Source organism: Leucopleurus acutus (genome assembly GCF_964270905.1).
Source record: "Leucopleurus acutus genome assembly, chromosome: 14".
NCBI lineage: Eukaryota > Metazoa > Chordata > Mammalia > Artiodactyla > Delphinidae > Leucopleurus > Leucopleurus acutus.
In genome coordinates this window covers 65,633,058-65,653,929 of record NC_139156.1, presented here as the reverse complement: position 1 = coordinate 65,653,929, position 20,872 = coordinate 65,633,058, and the positions used below count along the sequence as shown (strand labels likewise).

General features: G+C 36.0%; 1 protein-coding gene across 1 annotated transcript in view; it reads right to left on the bottom strand.

Moving 5' to 3' along the window:
• Positions 1-20,872, bottom strand: part of CTNNA3 (catenin alpha 3) — a 1,620,647-nt gene that overhangs the window by 57,315 nt on the left and 1,542,460 nt on the right. Inside the window, exon 16 of the mRNA XM_082854158.1 lies at positions 6,941-7,046. Within this exon, the coding sequence (XP_082710284.1) occupies positions 6,941-7,046 (106 nt within the window). The remainder of the gene's footprint in view (positions 1-6,940; positions 7,047-20,872) is intronic.

Here is a 20,872-nt window from a genome sequence, read left to right as displayed (position 1 = left end):
TTCCAATCCCACCATATATACAACATCACCTTCTTTGGATGAAGATTGGCCTTTGGTGTGGTTGGTGGTGGTTCATTTCGCTTGCCCCACGATCTCTTCTGTTCCACGTTATTGTACAGTATGCACTTTTCATCACCTGTCACAATTTGTTTTAAAAATGGAATGTTTTCATTACATTTCAGTAGAGAATTGCATGCAGAAATATGGTCAAGAAGGTTTTTTTCTCTTAACTTATGTGGAACCCAAACATCAAAGCGATTCACATAACCAAACTGGTGCAAATTATTGTCAACACTTGATTTGGATATTTTGAGTATGTGGGCTATCTCCCAAGTGGTATAACGTTGATTGTTCTCAGCTACTGTTTTGATTTAACTTCAACTCTACCCGACCATGGAGCATTGTCCAGAGAGAAATCTCCAGCACAAAACTTCACAAACCACTTTTGACGCATTCAATCAGTCACAGCACCTTCCCCATACACTGCACAAATCTTTTTGTGCGTTTCAGTTGGCTTTTCCCTTTCTTGAAATAGTAAAGCATAATATGCTGAAAATGTTGCTTTCTTTCTTCCATATTCAATATTAAAATGGCTACATAAAAATTCACCACTTTTGATAAGTCTTTTTTATAAGTGCACACTGATATGACAGCTGCCACCCATGATCTAACAAAATTGTTTCAAATGAAATTAAAGACTACTAAGTGCTACTAGAGCCATCTTAAGGAAGAAACCTTTCAGCCCACCCAATAGAACATTCATGTCCTTTACTTTTCAAAAAAATAAAATTTGTACAAAAACACTTTTAAAGGAATACTGCTAGGGACTTTTAGTCAAATCAAGTGGTAGAATATCATAACACAGTTTGGTTATTATGTCCCAGTTTATTGAGATAGGAGATGTTAACCAGGACATCTGGTTAGCTTTTTAATTCATGGATTTTCTTTTTTTTAATTTAAATTTTATAACCACCAGGACACTCACTACAGACAAGCAGATGGCATGTCAGCCTAAGTGGTTTTTGGCACATTAAACCGGCTTTCACTCTTCTAGTAAGATGCTTCATACCAATACAGAATACATCATTTAGTAATGAGAGGAAAAGTGAAGAACATTTATTACCTTTCAGTTTGAATTTTAAGGGTATTAGCAAAGTGAATACTTTTAAAGACCTTTATTCCATTAGTTTAGCTATTTTATTTTTTGCTCATAATGGAGTTTAAACTTTATTTAAGATACAATTAAAATGACTTTTGCAATTACAGACAACAAATTCTGCTAAGCTGGCAAAGTTTGTTAAGGGAAAGTTATTAGGTGTCATTGTGAATTTCTAGAGTAGAAATTTCAAGCAACCAGTGAGAGCAGAAGCATTCTGTGTCCATGACCTTTCCCTTCCCACAGGGCTCATTTCTTCACCTATACTCCAGCCCAGAGGCTGTCTCATTTCACCTTCCTCAGGGTCACAGATCACCCATGATCCCATCTTTTTCTGTACTTTTAATGTCTTTTTCTATCCTTGAATCTATCAACATTAAGTCCCTCAAACCAAAATCCCTCCCTCGACCCTGTAATCCCATCTTTCTCTCCTCTTGTTCACGAACATGCTTTCTAAAAAATTTCAATGCCACCCTTATTGGTGTTCTGAGTTTTCATTCTTGGGCATCTTTTCACTCTTACCCTCTTCTTGGATACTACTATCAATATATGCTGCTCTGGCTTCACTGATCACTTACAAAATAAACATGACTAAATCTCTATCATGCAGCCCTGTCTTCGGAAAATCCATATACATATTGTATTGTCCCAGCTCATCTCACTGTCTTATCAAGATTTCACACTCAACACATATAACCCCCCACTGTCTCATACTCCATCTTGCCTATTATAAAACCATTTTTCCGGTTCTATTAACTACCTCAATAAAGAGTGCTTCCTTCCTCTCTCCCATCTATTAAATTTGGTCAGTCATTTATTTGGGTTGATTCTACATCCAGAAATCTCAGCACACTTTGAACGTTTTTCTTCTTTGTTATGCCTATCATTGCTGCTCTTTAGCAAACTACGGTTTCTAAGACACAAAAGAGAAGGGTATCTCTGGAAGTATGGTAAAAATACAGTGGGACTCTTTTATGATGTCATGATGGAGGACGACATTGATTCATATGGTCTACAGTGGACCTGCTGACTTGTGAGAGTTATATTTGGGAAATTATAGTTTGGCATTTTTCAATGCATAAATGTTGTTTTACCAGAAATTGTGTATGTTGTTCAAATTTTGTCACATCTCCTTATTTAGACTAAAATGGTCTTTTAAAAACAAATTATTTGTTTTATTTATTTTTGGCTGCGCAGGGTCTTCATTGCTGCGTGCAGGCTTTCTCTAGTTGTGGCAAGTGGGGGCTACTCTTTGTTGCGGTGCGCGGGCTTCTCATTGCGGTGGCTTCTCTTGTTGCAGAGCACGGGCTCTAGGCACGCGGGCTTCAGTAGTTGTGGCATGCAGGCTCAATAGTTGTGGCATTCGCGCCCTAGAGCACAGGCTCAGCAGTTGTGGTGAACGGGCTTAGTTGCTCCGTGGCATGTGGGATCTTCCTGGACGAGGGCTCGAACCCGTGTCCCCTGCATTGGCAGGCGGATTCTTAACCACTGCGCCACCAGGGATGTCCCTAAAATGGTCTTTTTAAAAAAAATATTTCTTTATTTTGGTTGTGCCGGGTCTTAGTTGCAGCGTGAGGTCTCTTAGTTGCGCATGCAGACTCTTAGTTGCAGCATGCATGCGGGATCTAGTTCCCCGACCAGGGATCGAAGCTGGGCCCCCTGCATTGGGAGCACGGAGTCTTACCCACTGGACCACCAGGGAAGTCCCTAAAATAGTTCTGAGTTTAAGAACCGCTTCAAATTCATTTTTAGTTTCAACTTGGTTTGGACATACAATCATTGAGAGACTGCTATCAGTGACAAATCCTTTGAACACTAATACAAATTAAAGACAAAGATATTTTCCATCTTCATCAAAGCTTCATCCTTTAGTAGGTATAAAGTTCTGGCCCAACCTACTTTTCTGCTTTATGCTGACTTCCATGAGAAATTCTCAGAAGGATTGGTTTCCCTATGTATTAGATTAAAACTCAAAACACATCATCTCCCTCCCTGAAACCTGAAACGTGTCAACTGAAGAGTTACGGGATTGAAATAAACTTATACAAATGTTTTACCCTGCATAAAGAATATGGATATGGTAAGGATGGTGGAAAGGTAATTCAGACAAATTTTGATTCTTTGGAATTTTTGGTTAAAGTCAGCCGGCCACCTGTAAGGAGAAACTTTCCTCATCTTTCGTCTTCCCCTCTTACACCAAATAGCCCCTTCTTCCTAGACCCTAAAACACCTTATTCTGGGTACCCAAGGCTATAGTTTTGCATACATGAAATAATACTGAATATATAATCACCCTCCAATCATTTAAGATACTGTTTCAATGGGAAAATGACAAAGACCCAATAAAAAAGAAAAATAGTAAAGCAGCATGACTTTTAACAGGAAACTCTTACTTCAAGGATGCAAACAGATAAAATATTTTCAGTATTTTATCTATTCCTATTTAATTTCTGAGAACTGCTATGCATTCATTTTTATAAAGTAGGGGTTCATTAATCTGGAGAACAAATCTAGGTATCAAATTCTCTGTTCAAGATAAATTTCAGACAAATAATTGTGTCAAAATACAAATATTGTCACAAGATGCATCTAGAAGTTATATTCTTAAGAGACATGTTAGAATGATGTAATTAATGCTTCATAAGTTTCTTTTTAGTGTAGTTTTATTACATTTTTTTTACTCATAACATCAGCAGGAAACAATACAAATCAGGCTAGCCACCGACAATATTTTGTCAAAACATCAATATAAATTACCCTTGGAGATTGTTTTGTTCATAGTTGAGTGCACTGTGTATGATTTGCCTTGTAATCCTTTATCTTGTTTTTTAAATGTCACCTTTCTTAAATTAGTTTTGGCTTTCAATATATTTAACACTGAAAATTCATTTTAATTGTGCCCTGTTATGGTTAGGTGGGAGTACCCAGTCAACAATCTGGATATCTTTGCTTTGGAAAATTTACAGCGAAGGAGTATTAGGATTCAGGCACAACACTCAGGGATTAGAAAGTCCAATTTTGTCCTCTTCTTGCACAAAACACTTTAGCAGATGTTAATTTTATTTTGTTTCCTATTCACCTCTTTTCTATTTGAGGTAGGTTGCTTCTGTGACTAATTGAGATCTTTCAGTGTATCATTCCTACCTTGTGAGTTATTTTCCAGTTCATCTAATTTAGAATACCTGCTAACATGATGATTTACCGTGAAGAGTCAAAGAATAGAAAGAGATGTGTACCAAGAGTCCGAAATACTAAATTTGTAAGAAGCATACTTCTCCAACTTGTCATTCTCTTTATTCATGAGGAAAATGTTTAAGAATTGTGATAACTAACAACATCCTGGCCCTCAGGAATATACTGGCTAATGGAGACAGGATTTGTACCAGAGTTCTATAGGACTTAAACAACATGGTCTTGGATGGCATATGAAATCTACCTCACCATCTCAAGATAATTCTAAATCCAAGAGATGTTGAGTGATTGGGACAAGTAAGCTTACATTATGCTTCTGTATGTTACAACAGAAGATTTTCAATCATCTCTTCCTAGCTACCTAATGGTAATGCCAGAGTAGTAAATTGTATGTAGTTATATACAATAAACATATGTTCAAGGAAGCAAGACAGGGAAGAAGGGTTAAAAAAAAAATCCAGGAAGGCAGAACTAGAAGTCTCAATTTGATTTCATTTCATTCTCTCTACATATGAACTTTGACTCTGAAACTTTATAGAATGAAACTAAATTGGCCCAACTATATATATATTTCACAAATCCATGGTGGATAGAATTGAAAATTGATTGATGTTTGACCTTCTGACACTCTAGCCAAAAGCAGACTGGAAAGCATCGTAAAAATTATTAAAAGGTTTTTGGGCTATTAGTTTGTTCAAAATTAAAAGCAAGCGATGTTCTGGCAGAGTTTTTTCATAATAGACATTGACACTGTAAAAACTGCCTTACTTATTTACATTATTCAATTGTATTCCACAACCAATTTCAGTAATTATTTTTGTCTAAATTTTTTATGTTGACCTATCAAAAAATATCCGAAGCACAATCATAGAGAATCTTCCCAGATAGTCACTGTAGTAAGTGATTCAATTCTGATTCTTCAGAACCGTATTTCTTCAGATGAAAATTAAATATATCATTTGAAACTACTTTACTATACGAAATGGAAAAGGCCAAAGAGAGTCATCCATAATTCTTCATTAGTCAGTGACTGTTTCTTTAAGCTTCTTTTAAAATGTCAAAGTTATATGGAAGTGAGACAATACTTTTGCTTTCTTCCATGCAATGTGAATAATGTTAAAAACAATAGCGTGATTTAATACAGCTATGTTATAGAAGCACCTACTGCAAGGTGACCTAATCCAATTAAAGAAGTATATCAGTCAAGAAGAAAAGGACAACTTCAAAGGGACACAATTATTTGGACTTTGAAAATTGTGCATTCTAAAACAAACAGAAGTACACTGCTAGGAATCATTAAGTATTTTAAAAGTTATTAGAACACACGCATCTGTGTAATGTATTATGGTTTCACTTATCTTACTACTGTTTTGTCTCATAAAAGTGAATGCAATAAAATTCTAGAACACAGAAAACCATGGGCAGATTTGGGCTTCACTCATTTATTCATAATAGATTTTGAATTATATTAGAATAGAGTTTGTTTTTAACTGTAAATGCTGAATACTAAAAAGATTAATAAAATGTTTATAGAGTAGTAGCAAGAACTTGAAAAAATATATATGACCATATATGTGAATATATATATATATTCAAGTATGTTTTAAAATATTTGTCTCTGTTATTATTTTTCCTTGTTTATTTCTCTTCCCTTATATCCAAAAATATAATATCTAATAAGAGAAAGTTCCTCAGGTTCCAAGAAAAAGAGGATAAAAAAATAAAATAATAATAAGTAGCCTAATGAAGTTTCTCTTAAAGTATATGCACAAAAAAGATATGAAGTCATTTCAGACTCAAAAAGACAAGTGTTTTTTTTTTTCCCCAAAGATAGATAAATATGTATTATGGAGTTGAATAATGTAAAACCTGCAAAGGAATACTATATCTCAGTTTGAAACAGTAATTGAATATCTCAGTACATTAACTAAAGAAACTGACAGATTTCTCAATTAACGTTAAGCAAAAGGTAACTCCAATAATGTAGCTGCTGCTTAGAAAACTGGAATAGAGACATCAGAAATCTAAAGAAAGGAAACCAAGTATTTAGAGCATCTATAAGGATTAAACGCTTCCTACATTTTATATCTTCACTTCAGTATTCTAATTACTATTTGTCTCACAGTTTTACATAGAATGGCAGAACATATTGTTTACACAGAAAACCTAACATACTTCTGAAAAGCACTAATTTTGAAGAGCAAAAATAAGAAATCTGAGATATTAAGAAAAAGAATACTAACATTGGGTATTACAGCCAATTAAAATAATTTGAGTGCATCTGAAACTCATAAAGCTGATATTTAGGATAATCTGAATGTATTTGAAGCTCAAAAATCTTAAAAATAATCCAACCCTAAATAATAATAATGATAATAGTAGTAATAATAAAGCACCAAGAAATAAACTTCCTCAGAATACATTTTCCACTACTTGTGTGTTAATTATGCAAAAAAAAAATTAAAATAATTCAATAATAATTTAGGAAAAAACAATCCAACAGAGTAAAAATTCAACTTTGTTTTAAACAATGTCAAATGACAGAGAGCAATTACCATGAACTTTCATCACATCCATTTGTAAAGAACTCACCTGGTTGGCAATCTGCCGAGCAAGGACGTCCATCCTTGATCCTGATTCTGATATCATTTTAGCTGCATAGATCACATCAGTTGTATGCTTCAGTGGTCCTTTTCCCCTTAAAATAAAAGAATACATGTTTGTTGCAGCGGTTCATGCTAAGATACAAACCCACACCCATAAGATTTGTACCCCAAAGTATAAGCCATTGGTTTTACATACTTAGTTTTAAACAGGCCATGATTAGATTCCAGTATTAAATGAAAAATTTTAAAAAAAAGAAGGCCTATTTTGTTAAGATTCAGGATACTTTGCCAAGAAGATGGACTCCATTTGATCTTCATTCCCATGTATTCTGTACAATAAACCTTAGCCCAGAGATACTTTTGGTGGACGTAGACCCCTGAAGGCAAAGGTATTTTCTTCATTCTGGGTGGAAACATGAGATTTTGGACATCTTATATGTTCAACAGTGTACTTTGATTAGCAGGGATGCTGTTAATCCTCCTATTTTTAATCTTTTTTTTTACAGTCTTCTGGTTAACTGTACTTTGTTTTTATCACATTACCTCTCCTCCACAATTATTTCCTAGTAATATCAGAGTAGTTGAGTATGAATCTGGAGTCACACTATCGTGGACTATTTCCCCACACAGACTGCTTCTTACCATTTGTGTAAGTCGAACAAGATAAATACCCACTTTATGCCCCAGTTTCCCAGTGAGAGGAAACAGGAGCACCCACCACATGAAGTCATTCTAGGGACTTCATGATTTAATTTCCACAAAGTGCTCAGAACATTGTTTTAAACAAAGTAAGCATTCAATAAGTTGTTATTTTTGTGCTTGTTATTTTAAGATAATTTTGGTTTCTAATGCCATGGAATAAAAGTTAGGTTTATTTAGGGATTTGCAACGTAGTTAAGAAAGAAGTACACTTCTTACATAGTTGGAGTGGGATAAGGAGATATTCTTCTGTCTTCTCATTCCTCAAAAATAAATGAATAACTGACCTGAATGAATATAAATGTTCCCTCCACCTAAAACTGCTCCTCTCCTTACTCCTTTAGGCCCAATTCCTAACCCTCTACTGAGTATCGACACACTGGCTATTCCAATTATGTGGTTTCTGTTCCTCGTTCCTAGCAGAGAATAGGACCCTGAAGAAATCACTCACTAATGCAACTGTTTTGATGCTTTGCCATCTGTTTCGATGCTTTGGGAGTGAGAAGAGTGAGGAAGGTGGGAAGAAGGAATAAGCCAGTCAGGGTGAGGAAAGGGAGATTTTGAGAGGCCAAAATACAGTGGAGTTGAAGAGGAGGGGAGTGGACACAACCTTTGTCCAATATCTTATTTACATCTTGGCCCAGTCTTGAGGGTAGATGCCCTAATGTTAAATCTAATAAGATGTGTTGTTAAGAGAAAAATCTCTGTTCACGTAGGGACTATCATCTATACTAATACAACATAGGGGGATTCATGCAAAGGAAAATGATCAGAGTATTCTACACCTGAAAACCTGAACATCAAATCACTTGTGACTAGTATGTCAAAAAGGCCCTTTCACTGCATTTTATTCATGGGGCCTCTCAAATACATTACAAGCAAGTTTCCCTGTAAAAATGGAACCTCACAGCTAAGAGGATGAAAACCTGGCCTCAGTAGATAGTTATCACCGCACTTCTCCTCTTTGAATCTGCTGACACAGGTTGCTTTGAATTTTTCTAAAAAATCAACATTAATCATTACAATTTTTTTGACTTGCTCTTATCAAATTTACTTTATGAATCAGGCAGGACTAGATGTTATGTACATGGTTATGTTCAAGACGCACACTGCATTTCATTATGTCTGTGCATCTCCAGAGAAAGTTAAACTTAAATAAAGCTGTCCAAGCTCCCAAAAGTCAATGCATCAATTTTCAAGGTCTTAAACAACGGACAAAATTTGTTACTAAAGAGAGAGGCTAATGCTCACTTAGCTTAAACAATGGACACAGAGTTTTATCTAAGGGATGTAGCTAACGTACCCTTCCCCTCAAAAAGAATATATGTCCCCGTATAAAAACCCTGGGCTGATGAAAAGGAACTTACCTCTAGCTTTAAATACACACCTTGTTATGAGACGACTATCTTAAACACATATAGAACTTAAAAGTAACAATAATATATTGTGACAGACTACAATTATTCTCTTTTCCTCATGCTCCTAATTAAATGTATTGCCTGGCAAGCTTCCTACTGAGAGCCAAACAAAATATACATTTACAAATGATTCCATCTTATGCCAAGTTCCAGAGGAAGCTGCAATTACTGAAACTATGATAAATTTTTAACATTCTCAGCCTGAAATGTGCTATGTCACGAAGGCTTTTTAAATTGGAAAATACAAAGGTTGTTTCTGCCTTCATTTTCATAATGGGTTTTCGGGATCTCTGTCAGCCACTTCTGTCTTAAATCATTGAATTTGGATCCTGCAGAGAAAGATACCCAAGGAGGAGGGGGCAGACTTTGGAAATATGTTAAGGAAACCAGAGGCCAGAAATCTTTCATAAATAGTGGTTACAATAATAATCTATCTATCTCCTCAAAAAAGAGGGCAGACCAAGCTCTGGAGTAGACAGTCTGCCTGTTAATCTCTTAAGTTATAGCTTAGAAGGTATAATGAGAAAGGCTGAAATAACCCAGTGATGTTGATACCATAGACAATTTTATTAACAAGTGAAAGGGATGTCTTTGAAACTTGATTTATTGGTACAACACAAACCTCTCAGCCATTTTTGATACTGCCCCAACCTGGATTCTCACTCCTCTCCCTGCCGTCTCTCAAGTTCTGGCATCCACCCCTCCCTTCCTTCTACTGATTAGCATGAGAAGCAAGCAGATGGTATAGCTGATCAGTAACAGCTCAACTAACTAGAGATCTGGTTTGATAATAGAAAATATCAAATAAGTGTCGTGGACTTATTTTACCTTTTTAGGGACAGAGAATATCTTTGAAACGACTTGGTATTTTCTGCTACTGATTAAAACAAAAGGCTTGTTTTATATCTTTTGCACTTTGTAGCCCCTAAATCTTTGATAATGTAACATTATTCCCCCTTTCACGACCAAAAACTTTCCCTTTAATCCTTTTCTCCTTTATATTTTTATAGAATAAGTCTCATGACATTGTGGTTAACTTAAGAGATGAAAACAATGATAGCATATATTATGGTCCATAATAGCAGTTAACACACTTAGTATTTTCTATGTGCTATATACTATCAAATTAATTTGACTAAAATAATCCTATGAATTTAGAATTATTATTATCCTTATCTTGCAGATGAGAAATCTGAGGGAAAGAGGTATTAAATATATATTTTATCAAGTTACACAGCTATTAGGTATCAGAGATGGGATTTGAACTCAGGTAGTCTAGCTACAGAATCTGCTTTTAATGACTATTCTACACGACTTCCAATAAAATATACTAAGATGACATTACAGTATTTAAAAAGATCTCCTTAGACACTGGTGGGAGTTACCGTGAATGCAACAGAGAGCAAAGAGGAGGGTTAGATTTAGACACCAGGTGGCAAGGAGGCCCCCCAGCAGTTACTTGCTCATACACAACAGCCTCAAGGAACACAAACCAAATGTGTCCCAGACCCAATGAAATAAAAATGTGCCACAGTACACAGGCTTTTTCAGTCTCGTCAAAGTGTTGAAATAGCACCAGTTGCCTACCGTTTTGAGATTTCTTTCTTGAGATATTATAACTTTTCTTCATTACTTTTCTTGGTACCTTTCCTCCCTCTCCCTTTCTCCCTGGATTCTAATCACTAAATTCAAAACTCAACCGCTATAAATGCCATACTAGGATGAGAGATGGAATGTTGATTTTTATTTATAATACAACAAATAGAACTTTTACCTGAGAATCTCAGCTTTAGACATAGTTATTTAATTCTAACACTCAAATTTAGTGCTGCAGTAAAGTACAGCGAAATGAATACGGACTTGGGAAATACATTTTGTCTGCGTCCTAATACTTATTAGCCATGTAGCCTCAGGTAAATGAGTTGTTGGTCTGAGCTTATTTTCTCTTCGTTAAAATAATAATTGTGTTACTTGCCACATGGTAAGGATACATAAAATCATGTATTTTACACAATCTTTGGCACACATTAGGTGCTCAGCAAATTTTATGTTTTATTTTCCTAATCCCTTTACAAATATTTTATAAGAATTTACCTTTTGAATTTTTATTTAATAATCATAGCACTTGCCAGACGATATGAACTGACGATTAAATTGAGTTCCTTCTTACACCTGCTGACAATATAACTCTGTACAGCCTTGTCCATGATATCCTTTTACTAATAAAAAAATATAAATATACCTATAAACTTCGTGTGTGTGTGTGTGTACTTGTTATTGTTGTTCAAGGCTGTTCTTTAACTGCTTTTAAGGAGCTGAATTACATTTAATGACAGGTCTTTTTGGTGTTATAAATGTCCCGAGATTAATGATTTAGCTCTACAAGGGTACTGTCAGAATTCTCTTACTTATAATTCTGACTTCAGATACAAAAGAAAAAAGTAATTATCATGGAAGCAGCTGAAAATGATGAGATAAAGAGAGATGCCAGACTCAAGCAAGGACATACTGTTTCTGTACTATTCAAACATGAAACTTGAATTAGGCAACTCTCTCCCTCTGGGTGTTACTTTCTCTTGTAAAGTGTCATTCTCAAGTTTTGAGGACTCTATAAAAGTCCTTAGAAAATAAGCTAGTGAGTTATCAGCTAACAACCATCCTGAGTAATTAGTATCCTGAGGAATCTTTGAGATTCAAGTCTGAAAAAGGTGTTGCCCCATGAAAGAGGGAAAATATTGTCTGAACATTGCATATGTATATTTTTTCATTTCTGCTCCCCTCATTCAATATTATTCAGAGTAGCCTGGCTGCTGTAAGAACAACATAAAAATATCGTAAGGGCTTAACCCAATAAAGGTTATTCCTCTCTCACATCACAGTCAAGGTGGATTGTGGGTGATGGGTCATGTACCACACAGTCATTTAAGAACTCAGGCTCCTTCTCATTATAAGATAACCTAACCTCTAAGGCTTCACAGCCCTCAGAAGGATTCACTGCATCCAGACACCTGACATGGAAAATGAGTGAGGATCTCATGGGAAATTTTAGGGATCAGGATAAGAATTAGAACACATCACTCCCACCCGTATTCCAGAATCCAGACACATAGACTCAAGTAACTGCAAAGAAAGCTGGAAGAAGTATTCTATCTGGGCACAGGAAGAAAAGAAAACAGCGTTTTATGAACTCATAGCATTTCCTCTATATACAGTCCCAGAGGTGCTAAAATCCTATATTTTCTTTTGTCGTTTTAGCAACGAAAGTGTGTGCTCCCTGTGAAGGGAATTTTGGATGTCACCAAGCAGGTGGGGAAATATTGGGAAAATCCCAAGTCTCTTCACCAATACAGCTGAAATTATAGGAGATGTACTTTGCCTGGGCAGAAGACCAATTCTATCTTTTGTTTTGAAACTGTCACTATGTAGATGGTTTATTATTAAAAATAAAAATTACATAAGTTTACTTTGTGCATGGTGATAATAGCCTTTCATGTTCAATGTTGTGTTTGTCTATGAAACAAGGATAGGGCTTATTTTAGAGATCTTTTGGGGGATCAGCCTGGAAAGAATCCTTTTAAAGTTATTAATATTATTTTAATATTATTATTGTTGCTGCTGCAGTTGTTGTCTGTGTGTATATGGGCTCTGTGTACATGCATGTGTGTGTGTGTGTGTGTGTGTGTGTGTGTGTGTGTGAAGTAGGAATTCCCTTCCTCAAATGTAAAAACTAATTTTCTAAAAAAAAACTGAGACATAAATCTTGTCTGTTCTTAACTCTCAAATTTTCTAATTTACTCTCCACCTGTTAATGTTGTTTCAAATCCTAGACAGATTGTAAAATTTAGAGATTTCATGGAATACCCTTAAAGAAACAAAAACGCTAAACATCTAGGTGGAAGCAGAAGAATTAGAATTCTTTAATTATAATTCTATATAATTATATAGGGATAGACCTTATTTAGCAAAGCTCATTTGTTTCCAACTCGTAGGCAAAGAAGAGGTCACCTAGCCAGACAGTCTTCTTTTTGTCTTTAGCAAAACAGATAGACAACCGTCTTCAGTTCTTCCTAAGTGTGAAGATTTTACTATTTTCCTATGTAATTTTGTACTGAAAGCATATATAACAAACTTTTTGTGTGCTTACTATGTTCCAGACACTGTTAAGTTACTCAATTTTCTCATACTCGGCACTGCTGCATAGTGTTGTGCAGGTTGTTCACTGCACAAATTTAAGAGTTGCCATTCATATCATGGATACTCCCATAATAGTGCATATCACAATTTATGCAGCCTTACATACTCATTCTGCTCCTAGAATCTATTATCTTTGTCCTACAAACAAGAATCAAAAGCTTAGAAGCTCGAAGTCCCTTAACTTTTCTCCAAGCTATATGAATATCAGTTGGTCTAAATTTAAAAGCAAGGAGTTTAAGTCTTTGGTACTTTCAGAGCCAATTAAAAAGAAATCATGTAGATGGAAACTGTCATAAGTTTTCTGTCAGTATGCATCTTGAAACACTAAAATTCAATGGATAGCTCTGAATCAGTGGAATGTTTCGTATACTGCAAAAAAATATACAAGAGCAGAGATTCTTAGCCATTGTCCTGAGTGGGGTCCTATTAAAACATCATTATCTGTCTATCTGAACATTCCCAAGGGTTATGAAATAAATAACCTCTTTTTCAATGAATGTTTTTTTATCAGTAACCTAACATTTATCTTTCTCTTTCTCCTTTTTCCCCATTCTACTTGGGGCTAAAAGAAGATATATGTAGAGCAAAAGAAAATCACAATTGTTTTTTTTCCTCTCAACTGGATTTTTGAGTTTTGGTTCATAGAGAGATGTAGACCGGTGATGGGGGCCCATGATTGATCATCAGAAGTTTGCTAGAACCAAAAATGAAGCCATTAATATTCATTTGAGAATTGCAGCACTGTTGAAATTTGTGGTGTATAAGTCTAAATTTTTTCTAGTGAACTCAGCCCAATGTGTGAGTAATAAAATAAGCTGTTTTACTATCTCACCTGAAGATCATAGACATCTAAGAAACACTGTCACTATCAACCACTTTTCCAATGGCAAGGAAATGGCTGTATCAACCTAAAGAGAAAACTATAGTTGGTAGTCGCACAGATGCTGATTCTCACTGCTCCCTCTATATTTAATCCATTGTCCTCTTCATCTTTCTTCAAGAAGAGTCATTTTATTCATTTCCTACTGCTGTTGTAATGAACTGTCACAAACTCAGTGGCTTAACATAACACACATATCATTGTACAGTTCTAGAGGTCAGAAGTTCTAAAGAATTTTCACCAGGCTGAAGTCAAGGGCTTGGCAGGGCTGGTTCCTTCTGGAGGCTCTGAGGCCAGAATCCACTCCTTTGCCTTTTTCAGCTTCTAGTGGGCACCTGTGTCCCTTAGCTGTGGCTCCTTCCTCTGTCTTCTGAGCACATCACTGCAACTGCTGCCTGTCATCACATCGATGGCCTCCTCCTTTCTGATTTCTTGCTTCCTCTCGTGAGGACCTCTGTGATTACATCAGGCCCACCCAGATAACCCAGGATAATCTTCCCATCTCAATATCTCTAATGTAATTACATATACGAAGTCTCTTTTGCCATAGAAGGTAATAGTCACAGCTTCTGAGGACCAGAAGGTGCACACCTTGGGGAGCCACTATTCAGGCTGCCATAATCCTCCAGAGTCACGACCAAGGAGTCAGACTTGGCTCCTATGAGGGAACTACTGGTCTTCCTGGACTTAGACCAAATCAGCTCGAACAACTTGACAGCACTCTGGTGGTTGCTTCTCCAGCCTGCTAGCTCTTTATTTTGACAACTGCCAGTGAAAGTTTCAGGTTCTTAGTTCTTAATGGTTTGCTAGCTGTATATTCCTTTCCTTACAATTCATATCAAAGTGTGGCGCCTGAAGAAATCTGAAGATCTGGGAAAAGCAGAGTTACCCAGAGAGACTATTTTTGTGCCGGGTGCTGCCCTTTCCCCATCCAGCACACAGTGATTTCAGCGTGCCTCTCTCTCCTCCTGGAGCTGCCCGTGAAACACACACAACCACTGCCTGAAAGCATGTCAAAGTCTAACATGGGGCAAAAGGAGAGGAGAAGTCCTCTTCTGGGGGAGATGGGGAATGGTTTTCAGATGATTATTATAAATATTCATTTTTTTCTTTTGGACCTACAGGCCTTGAAAACTCTGAAACTTGTTTTCCTAAGACATTCAAAAAGTGTACCTGCTGCTTACGTAAAGGGGTCATTTAGGGACACTATGGTTGCAATCATTTAAGAAACCTCTTAGAAGCAATTGGTTAAGAAACTGTGAAATAAGGGATAAACGTCTCAGTGGTGGCTCTCCAGACTCACACAGGGGGTGAAAACTGACAAGGAAATCCATTTGTACGTCCCCTCATTCATGGGAAAGTACCCCCCAAGCAGCAGCAAAGCCCACCACCACCAAAAAATAGGACAGCATGTCATTATTCATCAATACTTTCTCAGGACATAATGGAAAACCCATACTGAGCACCAACATTTGAAAACGGGTCTTTTCTCGCCCCCTATACATTACTTCTCTGAGCACACATCAGCCCAAGCCAATGCACTGTAAATACAATCACACTCTCCGACTGTGGCGGTCCCTCTTTTTCCTGTTGGCAGTGGCCTCGGCATTAATCACGTACATGATCTCTTACAGAGCCTGGGCACCTTTTCCAGCTTCCCCTTAAACCACTGTGATATACGGGCTGCTCCTGCTCCTTTAATATCAGACCAGATTTTGGGGCTCAGAAAATAATCATTTTCAATTTATGAAAATAATATAATTTAGCTTTTATTATTCGACATTTAGACCTTCTTAAAACCAACATACCAACTCACTTCTAAATCTGGTCATGGCCCAATGTTATCCTAAGGTCCAGTTGAAGAAACATACAGGGGGTGAAAAGGCCACTAACTTCGTAAAGGCTTATCACAGCTAATAGATTGAGTACAGAGGGGGTTCAAGTGTCTGGCTTGCCACCAGTATCTGACCTTGATGTTTTGGAGATGATAAAAACTGCCAGTAAATTTTTGGCATGCCCTCCCTCCCCTAGTCTAGTCAGATATAGCTGCAGTTTATTAAATATTAGGACGCTATAAGGCCTACCTTTTTCATTGGGCTCATTCAGGTTGAGTATGACTTGAAATATCCTGATTTCTGTAGCTAGTCTTTTTGTTAATGTGCCACTATTGCTGCTCTCCAATGATTTGCTATATTGAATTATTTTATTGTACAGTGACCCAAAGCTGATTTTCATTTAAGTAAAGGGTATGATTTTAAACCGTGAATGAAATAATCAGTGCTAGTTTAGACAAACACATTATTTTTTACTTTCTCCCCCTATTTGGCCTAATAGTCAACTATTTAGCTAATGCTATGTGAGACAACATATGTAATGCCTCCTCAAGTAAAAGTTAAAACAATATTATTGTAAAATAGTAGTCATCCAGTATTATGCCCAGCTGTGTGATCCACCCTCTTGTCTGTGCGTGCCAGCCTTTGCCCTAAAAATCTCTTGCCTTGGGGATAAGATAAACTCATACCATACCCAGGTATTTGGACCTGCTTTTATACTGTATGGCTCTGTCTAGAGGGTCACATGGTGATATCAGACTGAAATATATTAAAAGGACTATAAACTAGTTTTGAATTGTATACTTATTAATTTATTTCTGATTAAACCAAAATTACAATAGAAACATATAGAAAAGAAAAGTCAGGGCTGAGATTTTTCTTTTTCCTTCCTTCCTTTTTCTTTTGTAACTTTCTTAGATCGTGTTGCTCTTTCTTAGGTGCGAGTGCTTTGGTGCTGCCCCAGCAGTGTGCCTTGGGCCCTGGTGCCAGGATGTATCATAGCACACACCTCCTCCACCCTTTTCTATAGGGGGTCTATTTCATTTAAGGCCTGTCCGTTCTGTCTTTCTGAAAATAGGCCTCAAATGTTTCCTGAAATTCTTTTGAAAACTTTAATGATGGCATGCGAGCATATCAAACTCGACTCAAATAGCTGCCTTTCTCTCTGGCCTAGAACTCTTCTCCAAACTCCAGTGTTTCTTTTTTGAAAATGTTCTTCGAAATGTGAGACACTGGGATTCCAATGAAGTGTGGGGGTTATTTAGGAAGAAAAGAATAGGAAATGAGAAAATAAATGGCCACGTGATAGGATGGTTACTCTGAATAAAATCCAGATTTGCACCTCTCAAGAGGAAGCTCATAAAATTCATTTCTATGGCTTAGACTCTGGTGCTGAGTAACTTTTATCTACCCCTCAGATGGAAAAACATGACATCTTCCCAGAGGCTAAAATCATTACGATTATGCCTGTTCTATGGAATTAGCTCTAAGAAGGCAAACATGTTTATGCTAGGAGCTGGCATTCTGAAGACCTCTTCATATTGAACTGTTGGTGTTTTAATTAGCAAAACATTCATATTCATAGCCAAATAGGTTGCTTTGGGGCCTTTATACATCCTACTCTGTCAAGCATAGAATAACACGTTTTACCTTCATCTTCTATATCTGCTATTTATTTATGTTACGTGTGTACTACTGTGCTAATAAGTTATGTATATTACAAAACATATACAGAAATGTAAATTGTAAAGAGATCAATTAAAGATAAAAGAAACTATTTTAAATATCTCGCTAATGATAATGTCATTAAAACAATCTCAAGATGCAATACTCCCTTAAGGAGAAATTTAACCTGAGTATTAGGGAATGTAAATCCACAATTCAAGCAGTCTTCCTGGTAACTAATTTTATTAGCCCGGTTCTTGTCAGTTCTGATTAGATCATCATTGATCTTCCTTTGTAATATGGCTCACCAATAACTCCTTTTAGGAATAGAGAATTGTTAACTCTGACATCTTGTTTTTTGCTTGAGCTTGTCTTCTAGTGATCCTCAATCCATGTTTTCATTTTGTTTTGTTTTGTTTTTTTGGTTTGTTTGTTTTTTCTGAAAATTTTAAAGCAATGTATCCTATTTAATGAAGGTTAGGTTAGCTTAGTTAAAACTAGATAATGTAATTCATAAATCCAGTTAAACAGGTACATTAATTGTGATATGTTGAAAGCTACTGAACAAGTGAAGGCACCATAATCAGTCCTTCTAGGCCACTGAAATCTCTTGCCTGGGATATGCAGGGCAGTACCATTGTCAGTCATATATTAAATACTGTTAAGAATACAATTCTTTTCGTCTTGTTTATGGTTTCCTTTGCTGTGCAAAAGCTTTTACGTTTCATTAGGTCCCATTTGTTTATTTCTGTTTTTCCTTTCATTTCTTTAGGAGGTGGGTCAAAAAGGATCTTGCTGTGATTTATGTCATAGAGTGTTCTGCCTATGTTTTCCTCTAACAGTTTGATTGTGTCTGGCCTTACATTTAGGTCTTTAATCCATTTTGAGTTTATTTTTGTGTACAGTGTTAGGGAGTGTTCTAATTTCATTCTTTCACATGTAGCTGTCCAGTTTTCCCAACATCACTTATTGAAGAGGCTGTCTTTTCTCCACTGTATATTCTTGCCTCCTTTATCAAAGATAAGGTGACCATATGTGCGTGGGTTTATCTCTGGGCTTTCTATCCTGTTCCATTGATCTATATTTCTGGTTTTATGCCAGTACCATACTGTCTTGATTACTGTAGCTTTGTAGTATAGTGTGAAGTCAGAGAGCCTGATTCCTCCAGCTCCGTTTTTCTTTCTCAAGATTGCTTTGGCTATTCAGGGTCTTTTGTGTTTCCATACAAATCGTGAAATTTTTTGTTCTAGTTCTGTGAAAAATGCCATTGGTAGTTTGATAGGGATTGCAATGAATCTGCAGATTGCTTTGGGTAGTAGAGTCATTTTCACAATGTTGATTCTTCCAATCCAAGAACATGGTATATCTCTCCATCTATTTGTATCATCTTTAATTTCTTTCATCAGTGTCTTACAATTTTCTGCATATAGGTCTTTTGTCTCCTTAGGTAGGCTTATTCCTAGATATTTTATTCTTTTTGTTGCAATGGTAAATGGGAGTGTTTTCTTAATTTCATTTTCAGATTTTTCAACATTAGTGTATAGGAATGCCCTTCTGTCTCCACACTGGTAGCCACTAGTTTGTTTTCTGTATCTATGAGTCTGTTTCTGTTTTGTTATATACATTCTTTTGTTTCATTTTTTTTAGATTCCACATATAAGTAAGAGCAAACAGTATTTCTCTTTCTCTGTCTGACTTTTCTCAGTAAGCATAATACTCTCTAGGTCCATCCATGATATGACGAGTTTTATGAAGAGCTAAGGTGTCAGAATTGACATTTTGCAAAAGAAGCTGTGGAAGGCTGGTGGCTTTATGGAAAGGGAGGGAGGGATCAAGAGAGAAGAGAAGTAAGGAAGAGAAACAGTAATTTTTCTGTTTCAACCTTCAGTAGGAACTAAATTTATAGTAAGATGATATTTGCACTTTAACATAAAACTCAATGTTCTAGCATTTAACCGTATGGACAAAACTCACTTTGTTAATAAATGGAAACAGGTATAAATTTCATGGCCATATCAATTTTTAAACAGTCACTATGGTTAATTTTCCATCCTCTGAAAGTATGCGTGTGTGTATGTATCTATGTATGTATGTATCTATCTATCTCTGACTCTCTTCTCTATTAACAAAGTTTCGTCTCCTTACAGACAACGTTCAGGCTATATTCAGCTTATGCAGCACCCTAACATTTCTCCCTCGGTTGTTTGTTTTTATCACCATCCTTGAATTTTTATACTACTCCATTTAATGACTGGTTTCTGCCTCTGTCAAGAGTGATGCTGTGTCAACCCCAGGAATCTGGATGCTCATGTCAGTGTGCTGTAATCTTGAGGTGTGAGGCACAGGAATCACTTACAGGCATTCTCTACTTAACGTCTCTCAGTATCAGATCTCACCTCTTTAAAAAGGGCATACATAGTATGTCAGTCTTGCCCATCTCATGGAATAATTTCTAGAGTTTAATGGGTTAATGCATATGAAAGTACTTTGTGTACTTCAAATTTCTGCAGAGATATATGAATGCCATTATTAATAATATCTTCATATGATGTTGAAATTCTTTGAGACAAATACTTTAATAATCTGGCATAGTTAACTAGTAGACACTCTCTTAAATTGATACCTGCCTTATATAAATGTGCATAGGAAATTCTCCATATCTGGAGTTGTGCTGAGAAAAATAAGCACGTCTATACAATAAAATAACCCCTCCACTCAACTGTGGATAGAGACTATTTTTGGTCTTGTGCATGCATTTGTTTCTTTGGTAATATACACTACATATTACATTTATTCAAATAATCAATATTGTTTTACATATGCTATTTGTCTATATTATTTTCATGAAATATGCTCCTAGAAGAGAATACATTAGTTTCAGTAGTTTAGTACATTACAAAACCATTGTATTGAGTGGACCAGTATTCAACAATTAAGCCGTTTGTCAAAAACTCTTAATCTATGTAATTTACATATATTAGTATCAATTAAAATTACATGTATTATCACAAATTTTAAAATAGCATACCCTAAATTGGGTAATATATATGTGTTTTATACACACACACACACAACCTCTCATCAGTATTTTGTTAATGTACTTTGAAAGTTTCAAATGTTTGTGCAATAGGCTTTGATTTCCATGAAAACCTTTTATGTTTAAAATAAACATTTTCTATTGAGAGAAATTATTTCAGCAGTTGAATTTTAGTAAAACAAATAAATTATAA